Raw genomic sequence first — 18,673 nt, forward strand, 5'->3', positions numbered from 1 at the left:
TTGGTAGCACAGGTGATAAGAAAAGTAGATTTGGTAATTGCTCATTGATTATAGTTAGATGTTTGCATTGCTTTGTGATTTTGTTGTTGTTGTTGTTGATACTTTCGGTTCCATAAAGAGAGAAAATGTGTTGGTTTTCTCCCCCCTGAGTCTGGCATATTCACTTAACATAATCTCCAGTTCCATCCATTTTCTTTGGTTTTGTTTGTTTGTTGTTTTTGTTTGTTTGTTTGCTTTTGTTTTTTCGAGACAGGGTTACTCTGTGTAGCTCTGGCTGTCCTGTAATTCTCTTTGTATACCAGGCTGGTCTACACACAGTCATCTGCCTGCCTCTGCTTCCTGAGTGCTGGGATTACCGTCTAGCTCCAGGTAGCTGAATAGAACTCTCTTGTGTTTATGCAGTACATTTTGCTTATTTATGTTGGCTCCTGGGCTGACTCCATAGCTTGGTTGTGAACAGTGCTGTGATAAAAATGGTTGTTCAGGTGTCTCTGAGGTAGGCTGACTTAGACTCAGTGGGGGAACATACCCAAGTGCTATAGCTGGGTCATATGCTAGTTCTATTTTTAGTTTTTAGTTATTACTATATAACTGGAAAAAGGAAAAGTTTCTGCTTCAGGTTTGCCTTTGTGTGTGTGTGTATATGTGTGTATTTCTGTATGCCCCTCTGTGTTTGTTTGTGTCTGTCACTTTGTGTGTGTATGTGTATGTATTTTCTGTGACAGGATTTCTGTGTCGCCCTAGAACTCACTATGTAGACCAGGTTGGCCTTGAACTTGCCTGCCTCTGCTTCTGGAGTGTTGGGATTAAAGGTGTGCACTACTACATACCCGGTTCCAAATTCATGTCTTTTAAGGCAAGGTCTCACTTTATAGCTCTGGCTTGTCTGGATCTCACTAGGCTGGCCTGAAACTCACAGAGATCTACCTGCAAAAGGCACAGGTTAGCTCTCATACATTTTAAATCACAAGCTCTGGGATTAAATGCATGTGCCACCATGCCCAGCTTTTATTTGTTGGTTTTTTGTTTTTGTTTTTGTTTTTTTGTTTTTTTGTTTTTTTTTGAGGCAAGGTTCCTCTGTATAGCCCTGGCTGTCCTAGAACTCAGTCTGTACACCAGGCTGGCCTCAAACTCAGAGATCCACTTATATCTGCCTTTCAAATGCTAGGATCAAAGGTATGTGTCACCATGCCCCCTGACACTTTTCTTTTCTGGCCCCCACCATTGTGATTCTGACTGAAAGTGATGAAACCAACCTCCTAGAGGTATTCCTGATCTTAGGAGGAATGTTGAGGGTTTGTCTAAAGTATTAGAACTATTTTTAGATTCCCTTTAGTAGATCATGGAAGCACTTTTCTTATTCATTTGCTGAGACATTTCAACATGAGTGGGTGCTGAATTACATAAAGTGCTTTTTCTGCGTCTAGAAGTTATCGTTGTTCTCTCAGTGGCCTGAAATATGGTCATTTCTGTGAGAATCCAGCCTGGCCCTAACCACAGCCTCCCTAAGTAGAAATTGCTACAGATGCCTGCCTGATCCTGGTGCTTTCCCCTAAATCATTTTTTAACGCATTATAACCAAAACTATTAGGATGTTACATGCAGCTTTGTGAGTGGGTGTTGGCGATGTGAGCCTCAGGACTGTGCCTGAAGACAGTGGTACTAGCTTGAGATAAATAGCCTTGGATGATGTCAGTTTTGTCCTACTTGGAAGCCCTTTTCCTCTGACTGAAACAGTGAGGATATTTGTTCTTATTGCTACCAGAACCGTACTTCTGCTAGCTGACAGAATACTTAGGTGAAAGTCGTTTTTGTTTTTTGAGACCGAGTCTCTCTGTGTTAGCCTTGGCTGTCCTGGACTCGCTTTGTAGACCAGGCTAGCCTCGAACTCACAGTGATCTGCCTGCCTCTGCCTCCAGACTGCTGGGATTAAAGGTGTGCAACACTATGCCCTGCCTTATGTGAAAGTCTTATATGAACATTTCTCTGAGTAGGAAGGTGTTTTGAATGAGAATGGCTGCCATAGGCCATAGGATACAGGTTTGTAGAATAAAGGGTAGATTATTGAATCTACTAACTTCAAAAATCCTACATTGGTATTATAGATTGATGGAAATTTAAGACTTCAACTTTTGCTTCACATTGATAAGAACTTAAATTGTATATTGTCATTCATTTTTGCCTTATGTATTGTATATGTTGACAAAATATTATATATTGTATGTTAGAAACTTAAGTTCATTTTGTTCAATGTTTATTTAATGTATTATTCATGTACCACTAATGTCTTATAAAAAACTATTAATAATCTGTTCAGAAAGATCGAGGATAAAAGTTGGTATTTAGTTACGTAAAAATCCTACTAGATACTAACTTACTTTGTCATAGAGCAGGTTTGTTTAATTTCTTGTATATGTCTTCAAAGGAATAGATTGATAACTGTAAGAATAGATAGGGTTGGTCTTCAAACTCTTCAGAGATCCACAGAATATGGCATTTAATGATGAGGGCTTTCCTCACAGAGAGAGACATCCGCTCCTGGCCGCATCTCCATTTGCATCATTGAAGATGGGGGCTTCAAGAGATGCGGGTGACAGAATGGTCACTGGATGGAGAAACTGCTCTTATCTCTACTGCTGATGACAGGCTGACTGTCTGCAATGATCAACAGTGATGTTGGAAAATTGACTGTCCAGCTTTGAAGAGACTAGATGGACCAGACCGTCGGATTTCCTGCTTCAAAAAGCAGTTTGTTGGATGTTTTGGGCCGATAAGGCTGAAGACTGATTGCCCCAATCAATGAAGGAGAGAATCCGGTGACTATCCAGGCGGTCTGCTCTCTCTGTCCTATGCAACTTGGAAGTTGCCCGCCAACACTTCCTTTATTAGATAGATTTTCCTTCTTGGGTCTCTGATGAGATTAAAGACTAGATAGTCACAGTGTTACTAGAAGCTTTAGTTTAAGAATTAAAAACACATTTATAGATTGATAATTACAATTTCTCATGAAAGAAAAGGGCTCTCTTTGGTAGGATAGGGGAATACTTTCTCTTAGGTTAACAAGTATAAAAGGACTTGGTTATGTACTTGATACCTGATGATTATGTATATATGTATATGTGTGCATATAGTTCTTAATTTTTTTAAAAGAGAAGGGGGATGTGTGGGAAAGATTAAGCTTTGTCACAGGTGGAAGCACTCTCGGTGGGCTTTACCCTTGGGGCACCCCTTGAATACCTTGTGACAGACTGAGTGGAGCCATCCTGGGCCTGGAATTCAGGAAGCAGACCTGGGAACCCCAACTGGGCTATTGTTTTTCTAATTGACCCTCAAAGGGAGAAGGAGACTGCCCTTCCCATGTGACTCAGGCAGGTGCAGAGGAGAGAACAACAGGTTCAGCCCAGGCTTGGGCGCGTGGGGAGCAGCGGACAGGCTGGACCGGCACGCGGGCCAGAGAGACACCTAAGGACCCGTCCTGTGGAATGGATACCGGAAGGTTCACTCTTTTGTCCCTTTAACCTTTTTTCCTTCTTGTGTAAGCTAGTTGGGTTGTATAATAAAGTTTAATTGTTAAAAAACAGAGCCAACAGCCAAGGCTACACAGAGAAACCCTGTCTCAAAAAAAACAAAAACTAAAGCCGGGCGTGGCTGTGCACGCCTTTAATCCCAGCACTCGGGAGGCAGAGGCAGGCGGATCGCTGTGAGTTTGAGGCCAGCCTGGTCTACAAAGTGAGTCCAGGACAGCCAAGGCTACACAGAGAAAACCCTGTCTCAAAAAAACAAACAAACAAACAAAAAAAAAACAGAGCCAACATATTTGAATGCCTAGTCTGCAGTTGGTGGAACTGTTTGGGAAAGATTAGGTGGTGTGATCTTGTTGGAGAAGGTGTGTCACTGGGGGTGGGCTTTTAAGGTTTCAAAAGCGCATGCCATTTCCAGTAAGGTCTCTAACTACCACATGATTGTGGATCAGATTTCAGCTAGTTTTCCAGCACAATGCCTTCTTGCTGCTATGTTCCCCATCACAGGCCCCTAATAACTGTTTTTTGTTCATTTGTTTGTTTAAGTTGCCTCAGTCATGGTGTCACAGCAATAGAAACGTAACTAAGGCAGGTAGCATCTGGCAGTGAATCTGCTGGATGGCATCCTAAGTCTGTTTAGCTTTTAAGGAACTGTTGGCTGCTTTCCAGAGAACTTAGCTATCTTCTCTGTCTAGCAATGTTTGAGAGTTTTGTTGCATCCTCATAGACACTTAAATTTCTATTCCATCCATCCTAGAATATGCACTAATATTAGTTTGATTTGCATGGTTTTCTAATTGTCGTGTTTAATTTTTCAAATCTAGCTATCATTTAGTCTTTTATTTTGCTTAATTTTGTTCTCTATATTAAAAAATATGTAGTATGTATGAATTACATATTTTTATGTAACTTTTAAGTCATGCATGTGGTGAGAGCATTTGTGTTCTGAATTGTGTCTTTTTTTTCTTTCTTTTTAATTGTATTCATTCTTCTCTCATACAACGTGTCCCAACCACAGCCTCTCCAGCGTCCATTCTCCTCCAGATCCATTGCTCCTGTTTCCCTTCAGAGAAGAGCACCCTTCCCAGCGACATCTACAGAAGGCAGCATAACAAGATGCAATATGATTAGTTACAAACCTTCATATCAAGGCTGGATGAGACAACCAATAGGAGGAAAAGGGTCCTCAGAGCAGGCTAAAGAGTCTCCTACTGTTAAGAGTCCCACAAATGCCCCAAGCTAAACAACCACAGCATGTATGCAGAGGACCTAGCCCAGACCCATGCAGGCTCCATGACTGCCACTTCAGTCTGAGCTCCTGTGAGCCCTGCATAGTTGATTCTATGTGCTGTGTTCTCCCAGTGGTCTCAACCTCTCTGGCTCTTGTACTTCTTCCTCCCCGTCTTCTGCAGGGTCCCCTCAGCTCTTCCTAATGTTTGGCTGTGGGTCTCTATCTGCTCCCATCAGTGGCTGCATGATGCCTCTCTGATGACCGTTGGCTTAGGCACCAATGTATGAGTATGGCAGGATATCAGCAGGAATCATTTCATTTACCTTTATTTTCCTTCCCCTTTGTCCGTTTTGTTTGGTTCTACCCGAGGTCTCTAAGCCATCTAGCTTCCCGATCCTGGCTATCCAGGCAGTGTCAGACATGGGCTCTTTCCCTCTTGAGGCTTGGGCCTCAAGTTAGACCAGTCATTGGTTGGCCACTCGCATGACCTGTGAGCACCATCGCCCCAGTACATCTTGCAGGCAGGACAGGTGTGGTTTCAAGGTTGTGTGGCTTGTTCTCAATGCTGGGAGCCTGCTGGGTTACCCTACATGGTCAATTCAGGCTCTGTGTTCTCCATTGCTAGGAGTCCTCGCTGGGGTCACCTTCATGTCAGTTCTAGGAAGTTTCCCCTGTGCTGTTTGTACATCACCCTCTACTGCAGTCTTCCCTCCCTCCCAAGTGCATGCACATACATGCGGAGGCCATACTCAACCTCAGGTGTCATTTCTTAGAAATTTTCCACCTTGATGTTTTGTTACTTGTTTTGTTTGAAGTACGGTGTCATTGAACTTGGAACTTACTGAGTTGACTAGGCTGTTTGGCCAACAAACCGCAGGGACCTGCCTATTTCTACCCCCACCCCTCAGCACTACCATTACAGGCACACACCATCATGCCCAGCCTTTTATTGTCACATGCATGTGCATAGCTCTCACACACACATTTATAAACACAACCTGCTGAGGTCATTAGTGTTACTCATATGTATATGGGTTTAGAGCTGGTCACTTGGGATTGGAGCATCTATTTGAGGCTTGTCCCTGGAACAGACTTAATTCTTCCTGTCTCAGCAGTCAATGGTTGTCTAGAATTCTTTATCCAAGAGCTTAGGTCTTATAAGATTTTCCCCCATCCATGTTAGTATATCAACTTACATTGTTCAGGTCTTGGTTATGCAGCCATGTTGAAATTTTGTAGGTGCCACTTCCCTGTTACGTATAGAAAACACTGTCTCACAGCAAAAACCCTGGTCCTCTGGCTCTTAAAATCGTCATGGCTCCTCTTCTTTCATGTTTCTTTAGCCTTCAGGGTAGGGGTTGTATCAGTTGTTGGACACTCCACGGTCAGTTATTCTCTGCATTTCCACCAGGTTTTTTTCTTTCTGTAATGGTCTCCGTCTACTGCAAGTTTCTTAGTTGAGGGGTGAGAGTTACACTTAATCTGTGGGTGTAAATTTTAGAATGCAGTTAGGAATTATACTGGTTTAGGGCAGTAGTGATAGTAGATTTTCCTTTAGAGTTCTTGGCCTTACCAACTGTGGATAGCACAGCCTTTTTATGGGTTCTGGGTATTAAACTCGGGCTCTCATGTTTGCACAACAAGTACCCTGCATCTCTCCAGCCTTCAGTTGTCTCCTGATAGTTAATTTTTATGCTGATTTTTTAATGTGGTGCTGAGGATGTTTAGCCACCAAGTAATACCCTCAGCCCTTGAGTTATTTCAAATCAGTGAACTTTGTCTGTGGCATCTATTATTTGTTTGTTTTTCAAGACGGGTTTCACTGTGTGTAGCCTTGCTTGTCCCGAACTCACTTTGTAGACCAAGCTGACCTTGAGAGATTCACCTGCCTCTGCCTCCAGAGTGCTGGGATGTGGCATCTGTTTTTGAGATGTCTTCTTCCAGAAACATTAATACTTACGTAGCTAGTAGTTTTTATTAACTTTGCCCCGGGCAAGTTTAGCTTAAGCTTGTTGTCAGTATAAGTCTTACTCTTAATGCTGCCCCAATTTGAAAAAGAATGATAAACCAGGTAATTATGTGACAGCTTTGAGTGCTGAAAATTCAGAGGTATCAGACTTAGACCCTTCACCAAGGGTCTCAGTATGGGTCTTAGTAGCTATTCAGACACTATGTTCAAGAGCCTTTTGCTCGAGTTTTCCCACCTGCTGCTGTGCCCAGCAGTGGCTCTTGAAGCAAGTTAGTTATGTTAACAGTGTCTATCCTGCATTTGTGCTGTTGTCGGGTAACAACCAGAGAAGACTGTTTGGACATGGGTTTAAATTAAGCTAATAGAAAGTCTTTATTAGCCAGCCAGTGACTACGTTGGGTTTTCAGGATCCCAGACTTTCTCAAGGTGAGCTTTTAAGCACAAAAACCATGTCTTAGGTTGACATACTTGAGTTAACAAGAACAGTTAGCCAAGAGCAGAGCTACCAAAACCAAAAAACAAGGCTAGTGCATTTAGAGACTTTCCCAGACTAGGCCTTTGTTTTCATTTTGGCAGGTGGTACTGTCTACTGCTGAATTTTGCAATCTGAATGATTCTTCTGTAATGGAGTCAGTTGTGCTAAGGTCTGGGGCCCTGTTACATTGTTGCCATGTACTAATGCTAGCTTTTGCTGCTTTGTTTTATATTTATTTATTTTGTGTTGAGGCAGAGGTCAGAGTTGGTTCTCTCTACCAACTGGATTCTGGGGATCAAACCCAAGTTATCAGGCTTGCCACCAGCAAGTACCTTTCTCTACAAAACATCTTGCCAGCCCTTTGGTTTTTAACCTGTTTTACACACACACACACATACACACACACTTTTAGATTTCATTCTGATTTACTCTGTGAATTGATTATTTCATAGATTATTTGAAATTTAAACTTTTTTTTTCCCCCTCAAGACAGGGTTTCTCTGTGTAGCCTTGACTGTTCTGGGCTCGCTTTGTAGACCAGGATGGCCTTGAACTCACATTGATCACCTGCCTCTGCCTCCCTGAGTGCTGGGATTAAAGGCATGCCCCCCAACTCCCACCCCCACTGGAATTTAAACTCATTACATATTCTACTAGGAAGGTGTTGCCTTTGGTAAACTGAAAGGTGAGACTTGGTCTTTGAGAGGTAGCTCCTCAGTTAAGAGCACTTGCTGCTCTTGCAGAAAACTTTGGTTGAATTCCTAGAGTCTACATAGTAGTTCACAACTGTAAAAGAACTTTTATTCTCCTGGCTCAATTGTTGTCTGGGAGGCTTGCTGCCTCCTTCTGCTAACCTAGGCTTAGTCCTAGAAACTTCTAACCTCCATTCAGTCTAACCTAGACCTAGAATGTTTTCACCCTTTGATACTTACTGCTGAATAAACTCACCCTTACTTGTTCTTTCTGAGCTCTGGGCTGGCTGGTTCAACTCAGCTGTTCTGGCTCAAACTCTTCTCCCAGCTGATTATTTAATCTGGCTTCTCTCTCAACCCAGAATTGCTCTGCTTGGCCTCAAACTAACTCAGCAATCTGCTCTAATCTTCTGACTTCTTCTCATTTTCTGGTTCATTCCATCTTCACCTGAGTTCTCGCTCTCTGCAACCAATCTCTCTATTATTGTTTTGGTAAAACTGCCTCTTAAGTAGCTTCCCTTTCCTCTCTCATGAGTGTTGGGCATATCCTATTCGGTCAAATCTTCTCTGATACATCATCTTTTCAGCCACTCAATTAGACATCACTTCCAAAAATAGGTGCTTCCTTCTGCAAAGTATCTTAGTAACTAACTCTGTAGACTAAGCAGGCCTCAAACTCAGAGTTCTTCCTGTCCCTTCCTCCTTAATGCTGGGATTAATTAAAATCATCTGCCACCATACCCGGCAAAAATAAATTTTTATGTTGGCCATGGTGGCAAACACCTTTAATCTTAACACTCAGGAGGCAACGGTGAGTGAATCTCTTGGAGTCCAAGGCAAGCCTAGTCTATTTATTAAGTTTCAGACAGTCCGAGGTACATGATGCCTATAAATAAACAAGTCTTAAGGGGAGGTGGGGGGTGGAGCTGGAGAGATGGCTCAAGGGTTAAGAGCACTGGTTGCTCTTCCAGAGGTCCTGAGTTCAATTCCCAGCAACCACATGGTGGCTCACAATCATCTATACTGGGATCTGATGCCCTCATCTGGCATGTAGGTGTATGTGCAGATAGAGTACTCATATACATAAAATAAATAAAAAAATCTTTAAAAAACAAAAAAAAAGACTGTAAATTCCTTGTGAAATTCCTCAAATGTCATTACTGCTTTTACTGCTTTTCATTGCCTACTTCTTCTCTGGTAGGCCATTTGAATTTGAATCATTTTGCTAATTTTGAGTGTTGGAGGGTTTTTTGTTGTTGTTTTTGTTTGTTTAAATGTGAATGGATTGCAAAATATCATTAGCAAGGTTTTTTACTTTAGCTTTCTGTCATGGATATTGTCTCCTATACAGTTGGGCTGAACTCTCACAATATAGATTTTGAATATACAGTTCAGTTCTGTGCTTAATTTAATGTTATCTCTTATAGGAAATGCCAAAGGGCGATGCGTGCCCTCAGGATGGTGGGGCTCCTGGCTTGGAGAAGAGAGACAAGTCTGCACTGCATGCATTGGTCTACACAGCAAGAAGTGTTTGCTTATAGCAGTCCTGCAGAACAGCCCTGTGACCTGGTGCTTGTGTGAGCCACATACTCTGCTTTCCAGTGACATCCATGCTCAGCCATATTAAACCTCCTCGAAGATGAGATTAAGAAAAAGTAATAGATCTACTTTTGGCATTATAGCCAATTTTTATTAACCTAAGATGTCAGAATGATGAAGCAGCCAGGATAATTATGGTTGGTCATGGAGGATAAGCAAGAAACTTGTCCCAAGGGGGACAGTGATTTTGTTTCTGACAAAGTAAATTTCAAAATAGAGGAGGAAGATGATGATCAAATTCCTTGTCACAGTTTGGAAAGAGTGGACTTTAAAAGTGAGCCAGAGGATATGAGACAGACAGATAGTGGCGATGAGCAGGCAGAAATCAGGGCAGCAAGCTGTGCCTGTCAGCCCTCTGGGAAATACTTACCTGCTGAGAGTGAAGATGACTATGGATCACTCTTCTCCCAGTATAGTAGCACACTGTACAATGTAGCCATGGAAGCCGTGACCCAGAGCCTTCTTTCTAGCCGACACATAAGCTCCAGGAAGAAGTCTCCAGCTTGGAAGCATTTCTTTATCTCTCCTCGAGATAGCACTAAAGCAATATGCACATACTGTATGAAAGAGTTCAGTAGGGGCAAAAATGAAAAAGACTTGAGTACAAGTTGCCTCATGAGACATGTGAGGCGTGCACACCCCACCAAGCTCATTCAAGAAAATGGAAGTCTATCAGCAGGGTCCTCCTTCCCCTCTCCCTCTCTTCTGCTTCCACCACAGCCTGCAGATGTGGGAGACCTCAGCACTGTGCTCTCACCTGTCAGACTTGTCCAGAAAACGGCTCCCAAGATCCCATCCCCTGACCAAATAATGGAAGAATCTGTGACTGTGGTCTCTTCTGAAGAGGTGTCCTCTGATATGTCTATCACTGAAAAGTATAGCAGAGAAGAGGCCTCGGCAGGCTCATCCCCCAACCTCTCCATGCTCCATTATGATGACACTTCAGAAACCATGGCAGAGAGAAACCTTTCCCTTCCCAAAAGCACATCTGGGTCCAGGAGAAGGTCAGCCGTCTGGAAGCACTTCTACCTGTCACCCCTTGATAGCTCCAAGGCTGTCTGTGTCCACTGTATGAATGAGTTCAGCAGAGGGAAGAATGGGAAGGACCTAGGCACAAGCTGTCTCATCAGGCACATGTGGAGAGCACATCGATCCATCGTACTACAGGAGAACGGAGGCAGCACAGGCATCCCACCACTGTACCCTATGCCTCCAACCCTGCTCCCTGCCCTGCTGCCCCCAGAAGGGGATCTCAACTCCGCATCGTTGTCGCCTGGCAAACAAGTCAAAGAGTGCCCTTCTGTCTCCTCATCCCCAGAGAGGCTTCCTGAGGATCTGTCATCACACACAAATCCTGGGGATGTGTCCCGGGAAGATGTGTCCATGTTGTCATCCTCTGATGACTTGGGGGAGACCTCTGTTGTGCCCTCTCCAGAGAAGCAGCTGGCAGACACAGTAAGTCCAAGATTTGGATCGGGCACTGTCTTCCAGCAAAATAAGAAGGTCATGAGAAGACTGAAGTCAGAAGTCTGGCATCACTTTTCCCTGGCCCCCATGGACAGTCTCAAAGCAGTGTGCCGGTACTGTAGCTGTGTTATTAGTCGGGGGAAGAAAGGAGATGTAGGCACCAGTTGTTTGATGCGACATCTGTACAGACGCCACCCTGAGGTTGTTGGGAACCAGAAGGACTTTCTGGGTGCAAGTTTGGCAAACTCTCCATATGCCACTTTGGCTTCTGCAGAAAGCTCCTCCAAATTAACTGACTTGCCAACAGTGGTCAGAAAAAATCATCAAGGTGTGTTTCCTGCTACTAGCAAGAAGACCTCAAAGCTGTGGAATCACTTTTCTATTTGCTCTGCAGACTCAACTAAGGTGGTGTGCCTGCACTGTGGCCGGACCATCAGCAGAGGCAAGAAGCCCACCAACCTGGGCACCAGCTGTCTCCTGAGACATCTCCAACGATTCCATGGCCATGTACTGAAGAATGACGTCTCAGAGGCCACTCTGTCCCGCTCTCCAGGCATCCGGAGGCCTCTGGGCATGGGGCTTTCAGGGGCTTCCTCTTTCTGTGACTCCACTGAGAAGTTCTATGACTCTCACCCTGTTGCCAAAAAAATCACAAGTCTCATAGCTGAAATGATTGCACTTGACCTTCAGCCATACTCCCTTGTAGACAACGTTGGCTTTAACAGGCTGCTCGAATACTTGAAACCTCAGTACTCTTTACCCTCCCCTTCCTACTTCTCTAGAACAGCTATCCCAGGTATGTATGACAATGTGAAACAGATAATTATGTCACATCTGAAGGAAGCTGAGAGTGGTGTAGTCCACTTCACCTCCGGAATATGGATGAGTAGCCAGACTCGTGAGTACCTGACCCTTACAGCTCACTGGGTCACCTTTGCATCCGCTGTCCGACCACATTGTGAGGACCACCATTGCTCAGCGCTTTTAGATGTGTCACAGATCGACTGTGACTATAGTGGAAACAGCATTCAGAAGCAGCTGGAGTGTTGGTGGGAAGCCTGGGTGACCTCCATTGGGCTTCAGATTGGCATTACTGTCACTGACAATCCAAGCATAGGGAAGATGCTGAGTGAGGGTGAGCACTCGAGCGTGCAGTGCTTCAGCCACACAGTGAATCTGATCGTCAGTGAGGCTATCAAGAGCCAGAGGATGGTGCAGAACTTACTGAGCATTGCCCGGAAGCTGTGTGAGCGGGTCCATCGGTCACCCAGGGCAAGAGAGAAGTTAGCAGAACTGCAGAAGGAATACGAGCTGCCGCAGCATCAGCTGATCCAGGATGTACCATCCAAGTGGAGCACATCATTCCACATGCTTGAACGGCTAATTGAGCAGAAGAGGGCAGTTAACGAAGTGTCCATTGAGTGTAACTTCAGAGAATTGATCAGCTGTGACCAGTGGGAGGTCATGCAGTCAGTGTGCCATGTGTTGAGGCCGTTTGATGCTGCGAGCCGAGAGATGAGCGCCCACATGTCAACTCTGAGCCAGGTCATTCCCATGATCCACATCCTCAGCAGGAAGGTTGAGATGCTCTTTGGGGAGACAATGGGCATTGACACCATGCTTAAGTCCTTGAAGGAAGCCATGGCTAGCCGCCTGTCTGCCACTCTCCACGACCCCAGGTACATCTTTGCCACACTGCTGGACCCTCGCTACAAAGCTTCCCTGTTCACAGAGGAGGAGGCAGAGCAGTACAGGCAAGACTTAATCAGGGAGCTAGAAATCTTGAATTCTACCTCAGAGGACACGGCCACCTCCAATGGCTGTGACTCAGGGTCCCCACTTAAAGACACTGGCACAGGGGAGAGCCTGTGGTCACTCGTTGCACCAATAAAGAGAGATCAGAGAGAGAAGCTACCTGAAGACATGGTGCTTGCATATTTGGAGGAAGAGGTGCTGGAACACAGCTGTGACCCACTTACCTACTGGAACCTGAAACGGTCATCCTGGCCTGGGCTGTCTACCTTAGCAGTCCGATTTCTGGGCTGTCCCCCAAGTACAGTCCCCTCAGAAAAGCTGTTCAGCACACCTATGGAGGCTGGCAGCTTTGGCCAGCCCAGGCTCATGATGGAGCATTTTGAAAAGCTCATCTTTTTAAAAGTGAATCTCCCTTTGATATGCTTTCAGTATTGAACTCATGATGGAGCCACCAGACTGGAAATGGGCTTCAGAGTGCTAGCTATTGTACCAGGGCTGACTTACCTGGCAGGGCCATGTAGGACACCAGACCAGGCATCTGGGGCCACCTGCCAGCTCTCACCGTAATATCCACATGTGCCTTACTCCTCCTTCAGGCCAGGTGTCAAGGTGCGTTTTCAGAAGCCCGCTAGAAACAAAGTCTTGGCAATTATGAAATAGGATGATCAGGTTAAAACTAAAGATTTTTGGGTTTTTTGTTTTTTTTTTTTAAGGGGATAGTAATTTGTTTTTACTAGAATGGAGGGAAGATGTAAACAATTTTATTGTGTAGAATTTTTATTCAGTTGTGTGAAAACCACAAATCAGGTGCTGTATTTTAATTAAATATTATTTTAATTGCAACAAAACAGCTTTTTGTGGCTGTCAGATGAAACCTGTAAATAGGAGGTGGAGGTTAAGCCATCCTGACTGAACAGTTCTTAACCATAGGCTCCAAAATATGTCAAAGAAAGAATATTCTAGAAGCCGTTTACTGTAACAGAAACCAGACATTTGAAAACAAAACTGAACTTAGGCATATCATGGAGTGTCAGTCAACTGGTTAGTTGGTCATGAGAACTTTCCTGTGTCAGGTGTTTGCATTCAGGTTTTACACGGTCAGTTAACTCAGAGATATCCCACTTATCATGAGCTCCTTGAAATTGGATCCAAGTTTTAAGTCATGCTTAGGACTTCCCCAGTGCATGATATGACACGTTTACAGCAGATGGCCTGTTGATCAAATCTCCATGCCTCTGATTTATTTTGCGTCTCTATAAAGCTATCTCATAAGAAGTATGCACTGCCCTCCCCCCACTTTGATCATACTATAGCTCAAATTCTTCCTTGAGGAGGTAGCTTGTTAACAGGGAAAGCGCTTGTTTATTGCAGTCAGGAGAAAAGCCTTAGGCATTTAGATTTTTTTCCTATGATAGGGAAGATTCAACCATCACTGGGATATTATAGGATCCCAAGGATATCAAAATGAATATCAGCTGTCAGATTTTTTTATTTTACCAGACTCCAAAGTTTTTGCTTTGACGTCTACAGAAAAAAAAATTTCATTTTTCTCATTTCAAATCAAATATGGGTGAGACAAGTCACTCATTTGCCTCTGACCCTTTAGAAAAAAACTGTTTTGTTGAAATACTGTATGTAGGCTCAGTCTAAATATGCGTGGACTATGCTTTAGTGTATTTATAAATAATGAACTTGGATTCTGAAATTAAATTTTTATTTGCAATTTTTAATTGCTGATTGCCGATGGCTTTTATTTTTAGAATAACAAAAACAGGCATGCCTTTTCTATGTTACTTCATACAAACTGTATTTGAACAGGGTTTGAAATGTCAATGTCCAGACAGTGTTCCTAACAGGTGCATCTTTGATGATGGTAATAATGGTTAGACTTTGCTAGTACCTCTGCATATTCCCTCTAACCTGATGTCTTTGCTTTTACCCCTGAATACCAGCCTATTTCCAAGGACCATGGAGTGTCACGGTCCACCCACTGCACTGTCCCTGGCCAGTACTCCTGCCTTAGGAAAGGCTAGTTGTAGACAGGAGCAAGGAAAGGATGGTTCAGCAGATCCTCTGAGCCCTGTCCGCACCAGTTGCCATCCTGTTTCTTTCCTGTGCTTTCATTTCTTTTTTTCTGAAGCAGGATCTTATATAGCTCAGGCTGGCTTACCATTTACTGTGTAGTCAGAGATGAGAATGAGCTTCAACTTCTGATTCTTCTGCCTCTACCTCCCAGGTGCTGAGATGACAGGGTATGTTACCATGCTTGGTTACAAAGCGCTAAGAATAGAGCCACGAGGTTGATACATGCTAGGCACCTGAGCTACATCCCCAGCCCCTCACCTGCCATTCTGTCACTGTAAATTTTCAGCGTCACACCATATTTTAGTTTAAATGCTTAAGTCATGGGTTGTAAAAAGAGATTACAGAGCCAGGCTATGGTGACATACACCTTTAATCCCAACACTTGGGAGGCAGAGGCAGGTGGATCTCTGAGTTCAAGGCCAGCCTGGTCTACAGAGCAGTAAGACAGCCAAGGTTACACAGAGAAACCGTGTCTTGAAAAACAAAAAAGAAATTGCAGAAAAATGGGCTTATTTGTCTCAGCAGAAATATGGCTTAGGTGACATTGAAAGCACTTTTTTCCTGAATATTACATTGACAAGGGATGCATGTGTTTTGACACTTTGCACCCTCAGCACTAAGGACACAGCTGAGCTATCTGTCCTCAGTTGCTGATAGGCCAGCTAGAACTCCAGTGCTGGTAACCAGTTCTCATGTCATAGGCTTATATAGATAGGCATTTGGGTGGTAGATTGTAGATATATTGAGAATAAACATGCTTATTCTCTTTTTCTTTCTTTTTTTGTTTTTTTGTTTTTGTTTGTTTGTTTTTTTGAGACAGGGTTCCTCTGTGTAGCCCTGGCTGTCCTGGACTTGCTTTGTAAACCAGGCTGGCCTCGAACTCAGAGATCCACCTGCCTCTTCCTCCCGAGTGCTGAGATTAAAGGCGTGTGCCACCACGCCCAGCTTGTATAATCAGTTTTTATCTTGATCTTTTTTTTTTTTTTTTTTTTTTTTTTTTTACTGTAAGCAAGTGCTTTATCTACAGAAGAGGGCATCAGATCACATTATAGATGGTTGTGAGGCACCATGTGGTTGCTGGGACTTGAACTCAGGACCTCTGGAAGAGCAAGCAGAACTCTTAACCACTGAGCCATCTCTCCAGCCCCTGATCTTTTCTTTATAATTTCCTCTACTTGGTTAACGTTTTCATTTCTGTGGCTATTGGTATATTTGTTTTTGATTGATTTTTATTGTGTTTCTATATCTGGTTTGGTTTGGTAGTGTTGCTGTTACAGTGATTAGTTTTGCTACTGACAACTGAGCCTCAAGAGAAAGCTGCTAATGAGGAGGACTCCCAAGTGAAACTGGGAGAAAGCTAGTTATCCTAAGGGATGTGAACTGTAGCTAATAAACATGAGAAGCATAAAAAACCAAGGCAATATGACTCCTCCAAATGATTAGATCTTCAATAACGGAGACCAGAGATATGGAGATGTTAAAATACAAGACAAATGATTCAAAAACAGTATCCAAAATGACAGTTGTCTCAAAGGGGATAAATAAAGTCAATTCAGAACTAGACAAAAAGGTCAGCATCATTAATGAGAAGTTCAACAATGAAACAGTTTGGAGAAGTAAGCAGAGATTGAAAATGAATTAAGGAAATAATTTTTTAAAAGTGGAAATCACTAATAAACCAGATTAATGAGAAAAAAATCAAGGATTAAAAACTGAGTTCTGGCCGGGCATGGTGGCACACGCCTTTAATCCCAGCACTTGGGAGACAGAGGCAGGCAAGGCCAGCCTGGTCTGCAAAGCAAGTCTAGGACAGCCAAGGCTACACAGAGAAACCTTGTCTTGAAAAAACAAACGAACAAAAAAGGCTGAGTTCTGCATTTAGACATATATGAACATGACCACAACTTTAAAGAATCTGGGACATGGATCAAGAAACTAAACCTAAGAATTGGGGTATTTTTTGTCCCCTCCTCCCCCAGGATAGGGTTTCTCTGTGTAATCTTGGCTGTCCTGGTCTCACTTGGTAGACCAGGCTAGCCTCGAACTCTAAGCAATCCACCTGCCTCTGCCTCCTGAATGCTGGGATTAAAGGCATGTGTCACCACCACCCAGCTAAACCTAGGAATTGATGGTGTAGGAGGAGGAACAAAGATAGAAATAAAAGGCATGGGAAGCCTATTGGATGAAATACCAGAGAAAAGAAAGAAGTCTAAATAGTACAAAGAATGTTATACCAGAAGTTTCCCCAAATCTATGGAAAAAATAGGGACATTCAAGTGGATTTAGAATCCCAACAAGATGACAAACAAAACACCTCTCAATGACACATTACAGTTAAAATTCTAAGACTACAGAACAAAGGACAGCAAAAGTTGCAAGAGGAAAACTCACAAATGGAAAGTCATTAGAATATTAGACCTCAACAGAAACCCTAAAAGCCAATAATATGAGATTGTTTATTTCAATTCTTGAGGATAAGTAACTTGGAAGTCAGACTTCCTGTATATAGCAAATGGTATCTTTGAACTCAGTGGAGAAATAAAGAGCTTCCAAGATAAATACAAGTTAAAATTTTTTATGGGCACTACGCCAAGATTGCAGAATCTTATACACAGTGGAAGAAGAAATGCTCACAAACAGTAGAGCTTAGGATAGAGTAAATTTCACTAGAGGAATAAATGAGTAGAAAAGAATCAAGCCCACTGCAATAAGCCAGAAAAACTAGGATAAATAAAGGGGGTGGGAAGACAATATTCAAACAAACAAAAGGAGTCAATAGAAATCACCAAACACCTCAATAAATATAAATGAATATGTCTTCGATTTAAAGTACAGAGTAGAGCTGGAGGATATAGCCCAATCGGTAATGCTTAGCACATACAATGCCCTGGGTTCAAACACTGCAGAAACCTGGTGTGATGCAAGCATATAATCTCAGTGTTTGGGAAGTAGAGGCTGGAAGATGAGAAGTTCATATCATTTTACAGCTACACAGTTTGAGGCCAGCCTGGGCTACCTGCCAACCTGCTTCAAAAAGACTAGCTGATTGAATTGAAAAACAAGATCCAACTATTGAGTTGCTTATAACAAATTCATTTCACTGGCAAAGACAAAGCGGATGTGTAAAAAATTAAGTGCTAAAGAAGTGGAAGCTGAAATGAGTAGGAAGATTATACTCCTACCTGACAGTGGACTTTAAGCCAGAATTAGAAGTATATAAGGTTTCTACATATGAAAATGAATGATCCAGCCAGGCGTGGTAGAGTATGCCTTTCTTCCCAGCACTCAGCGAGGCAGAGGCACGTGGGTCACCGTGAGTTGAAGGCCAACCTGATCTACAAAGGGAGTCCAAGACAGCCAAGGCTACACAGAAACCCTGTCTTGAAACACCAAAATAATAATTTATCAAGGAGATAATAAGTATATATACATACACAGCAATCATTCTTATATCCGATTCTTTTTTTGTTTTTTGAGACAAGGTTTCTCTGTGTAGCCCTGGCTGTCCTGGACTCACTTTGTAGACCAGGCTGGCCTTGAACTCACAGTGATCCGCCTGCCTCTGCCTCCCAAGTGCTGGGATTAAAGGCGTGCGCCACCACCGCCCGGCCTTATATCCGGATTCTTAAAATCTATTGGTTATAAAGGGACAGATAGGCCAGATAACAAATACTGGGTCATGTACTACCCCAATATATAGATGTGCTAAATAAGAAAACTGAGGAAGTAGAGTTAAATCACAGCACAAAACAAATCAACCTGATAGATACCTGCAGAATATTCTGTCCAATGGATGTGGGATATATATTATGAATGGCAGTCCATGGAACTTTATTTTATTTATTTACTTTTGACGTTTTCTTTGTTTATTGTTTTAAG

General features: G+C 43.1%; 1 protein-coding gene across 1 annotated transcript; it reads left to right on the forward strand.

The window, feature by feature from the left end:
* The first annotated feature begins 9,297 nt into the window (after positions 1–9,297).
* Positions 9,298–13,403, forward strand: Zbed4 (zinc finger BED-type containing 4). Its single transcript, XM_051160173.1, has one exon. The coding sequence runs from the start codon at positions 9,632–9,634 to the stop codon at positions 13,142–13,144; it is 3,513 nt and encodes a 1,170-aa protein (XP_051016130.1). The 5' UTR covers positions 9,298–9,631; the 3' UTR covers positions 13,145–13,403.
* The last annotated feature ends 5,270 nt before the right edge of the window (positions 13,404–18,673 follow it).

Source organism: Acomys russatus, chromosome 17 (genome assembly GCF_903995435.1).
Source record: "Acomys russatus chromosome 17, mAcoRus1.1, whole genome shotgun sequence".
Taxonomy (NCBI): domain Eukaryota; kingdom Metazoa; phylum Chordata; class Mammalia; order Rodentia; family Muridae; genus Acomys; species Acomys russatus.

Bases quoted from the DNA above. Each gene is read 5' to 3' on its own strand.
- Zbed4 (XM_051160173.1), top strand. From the start codon at position 9,632: ATGGAGGATAAGCAAGAAACTTGTCCCAAGGGGGACAGTGATTTTGTT.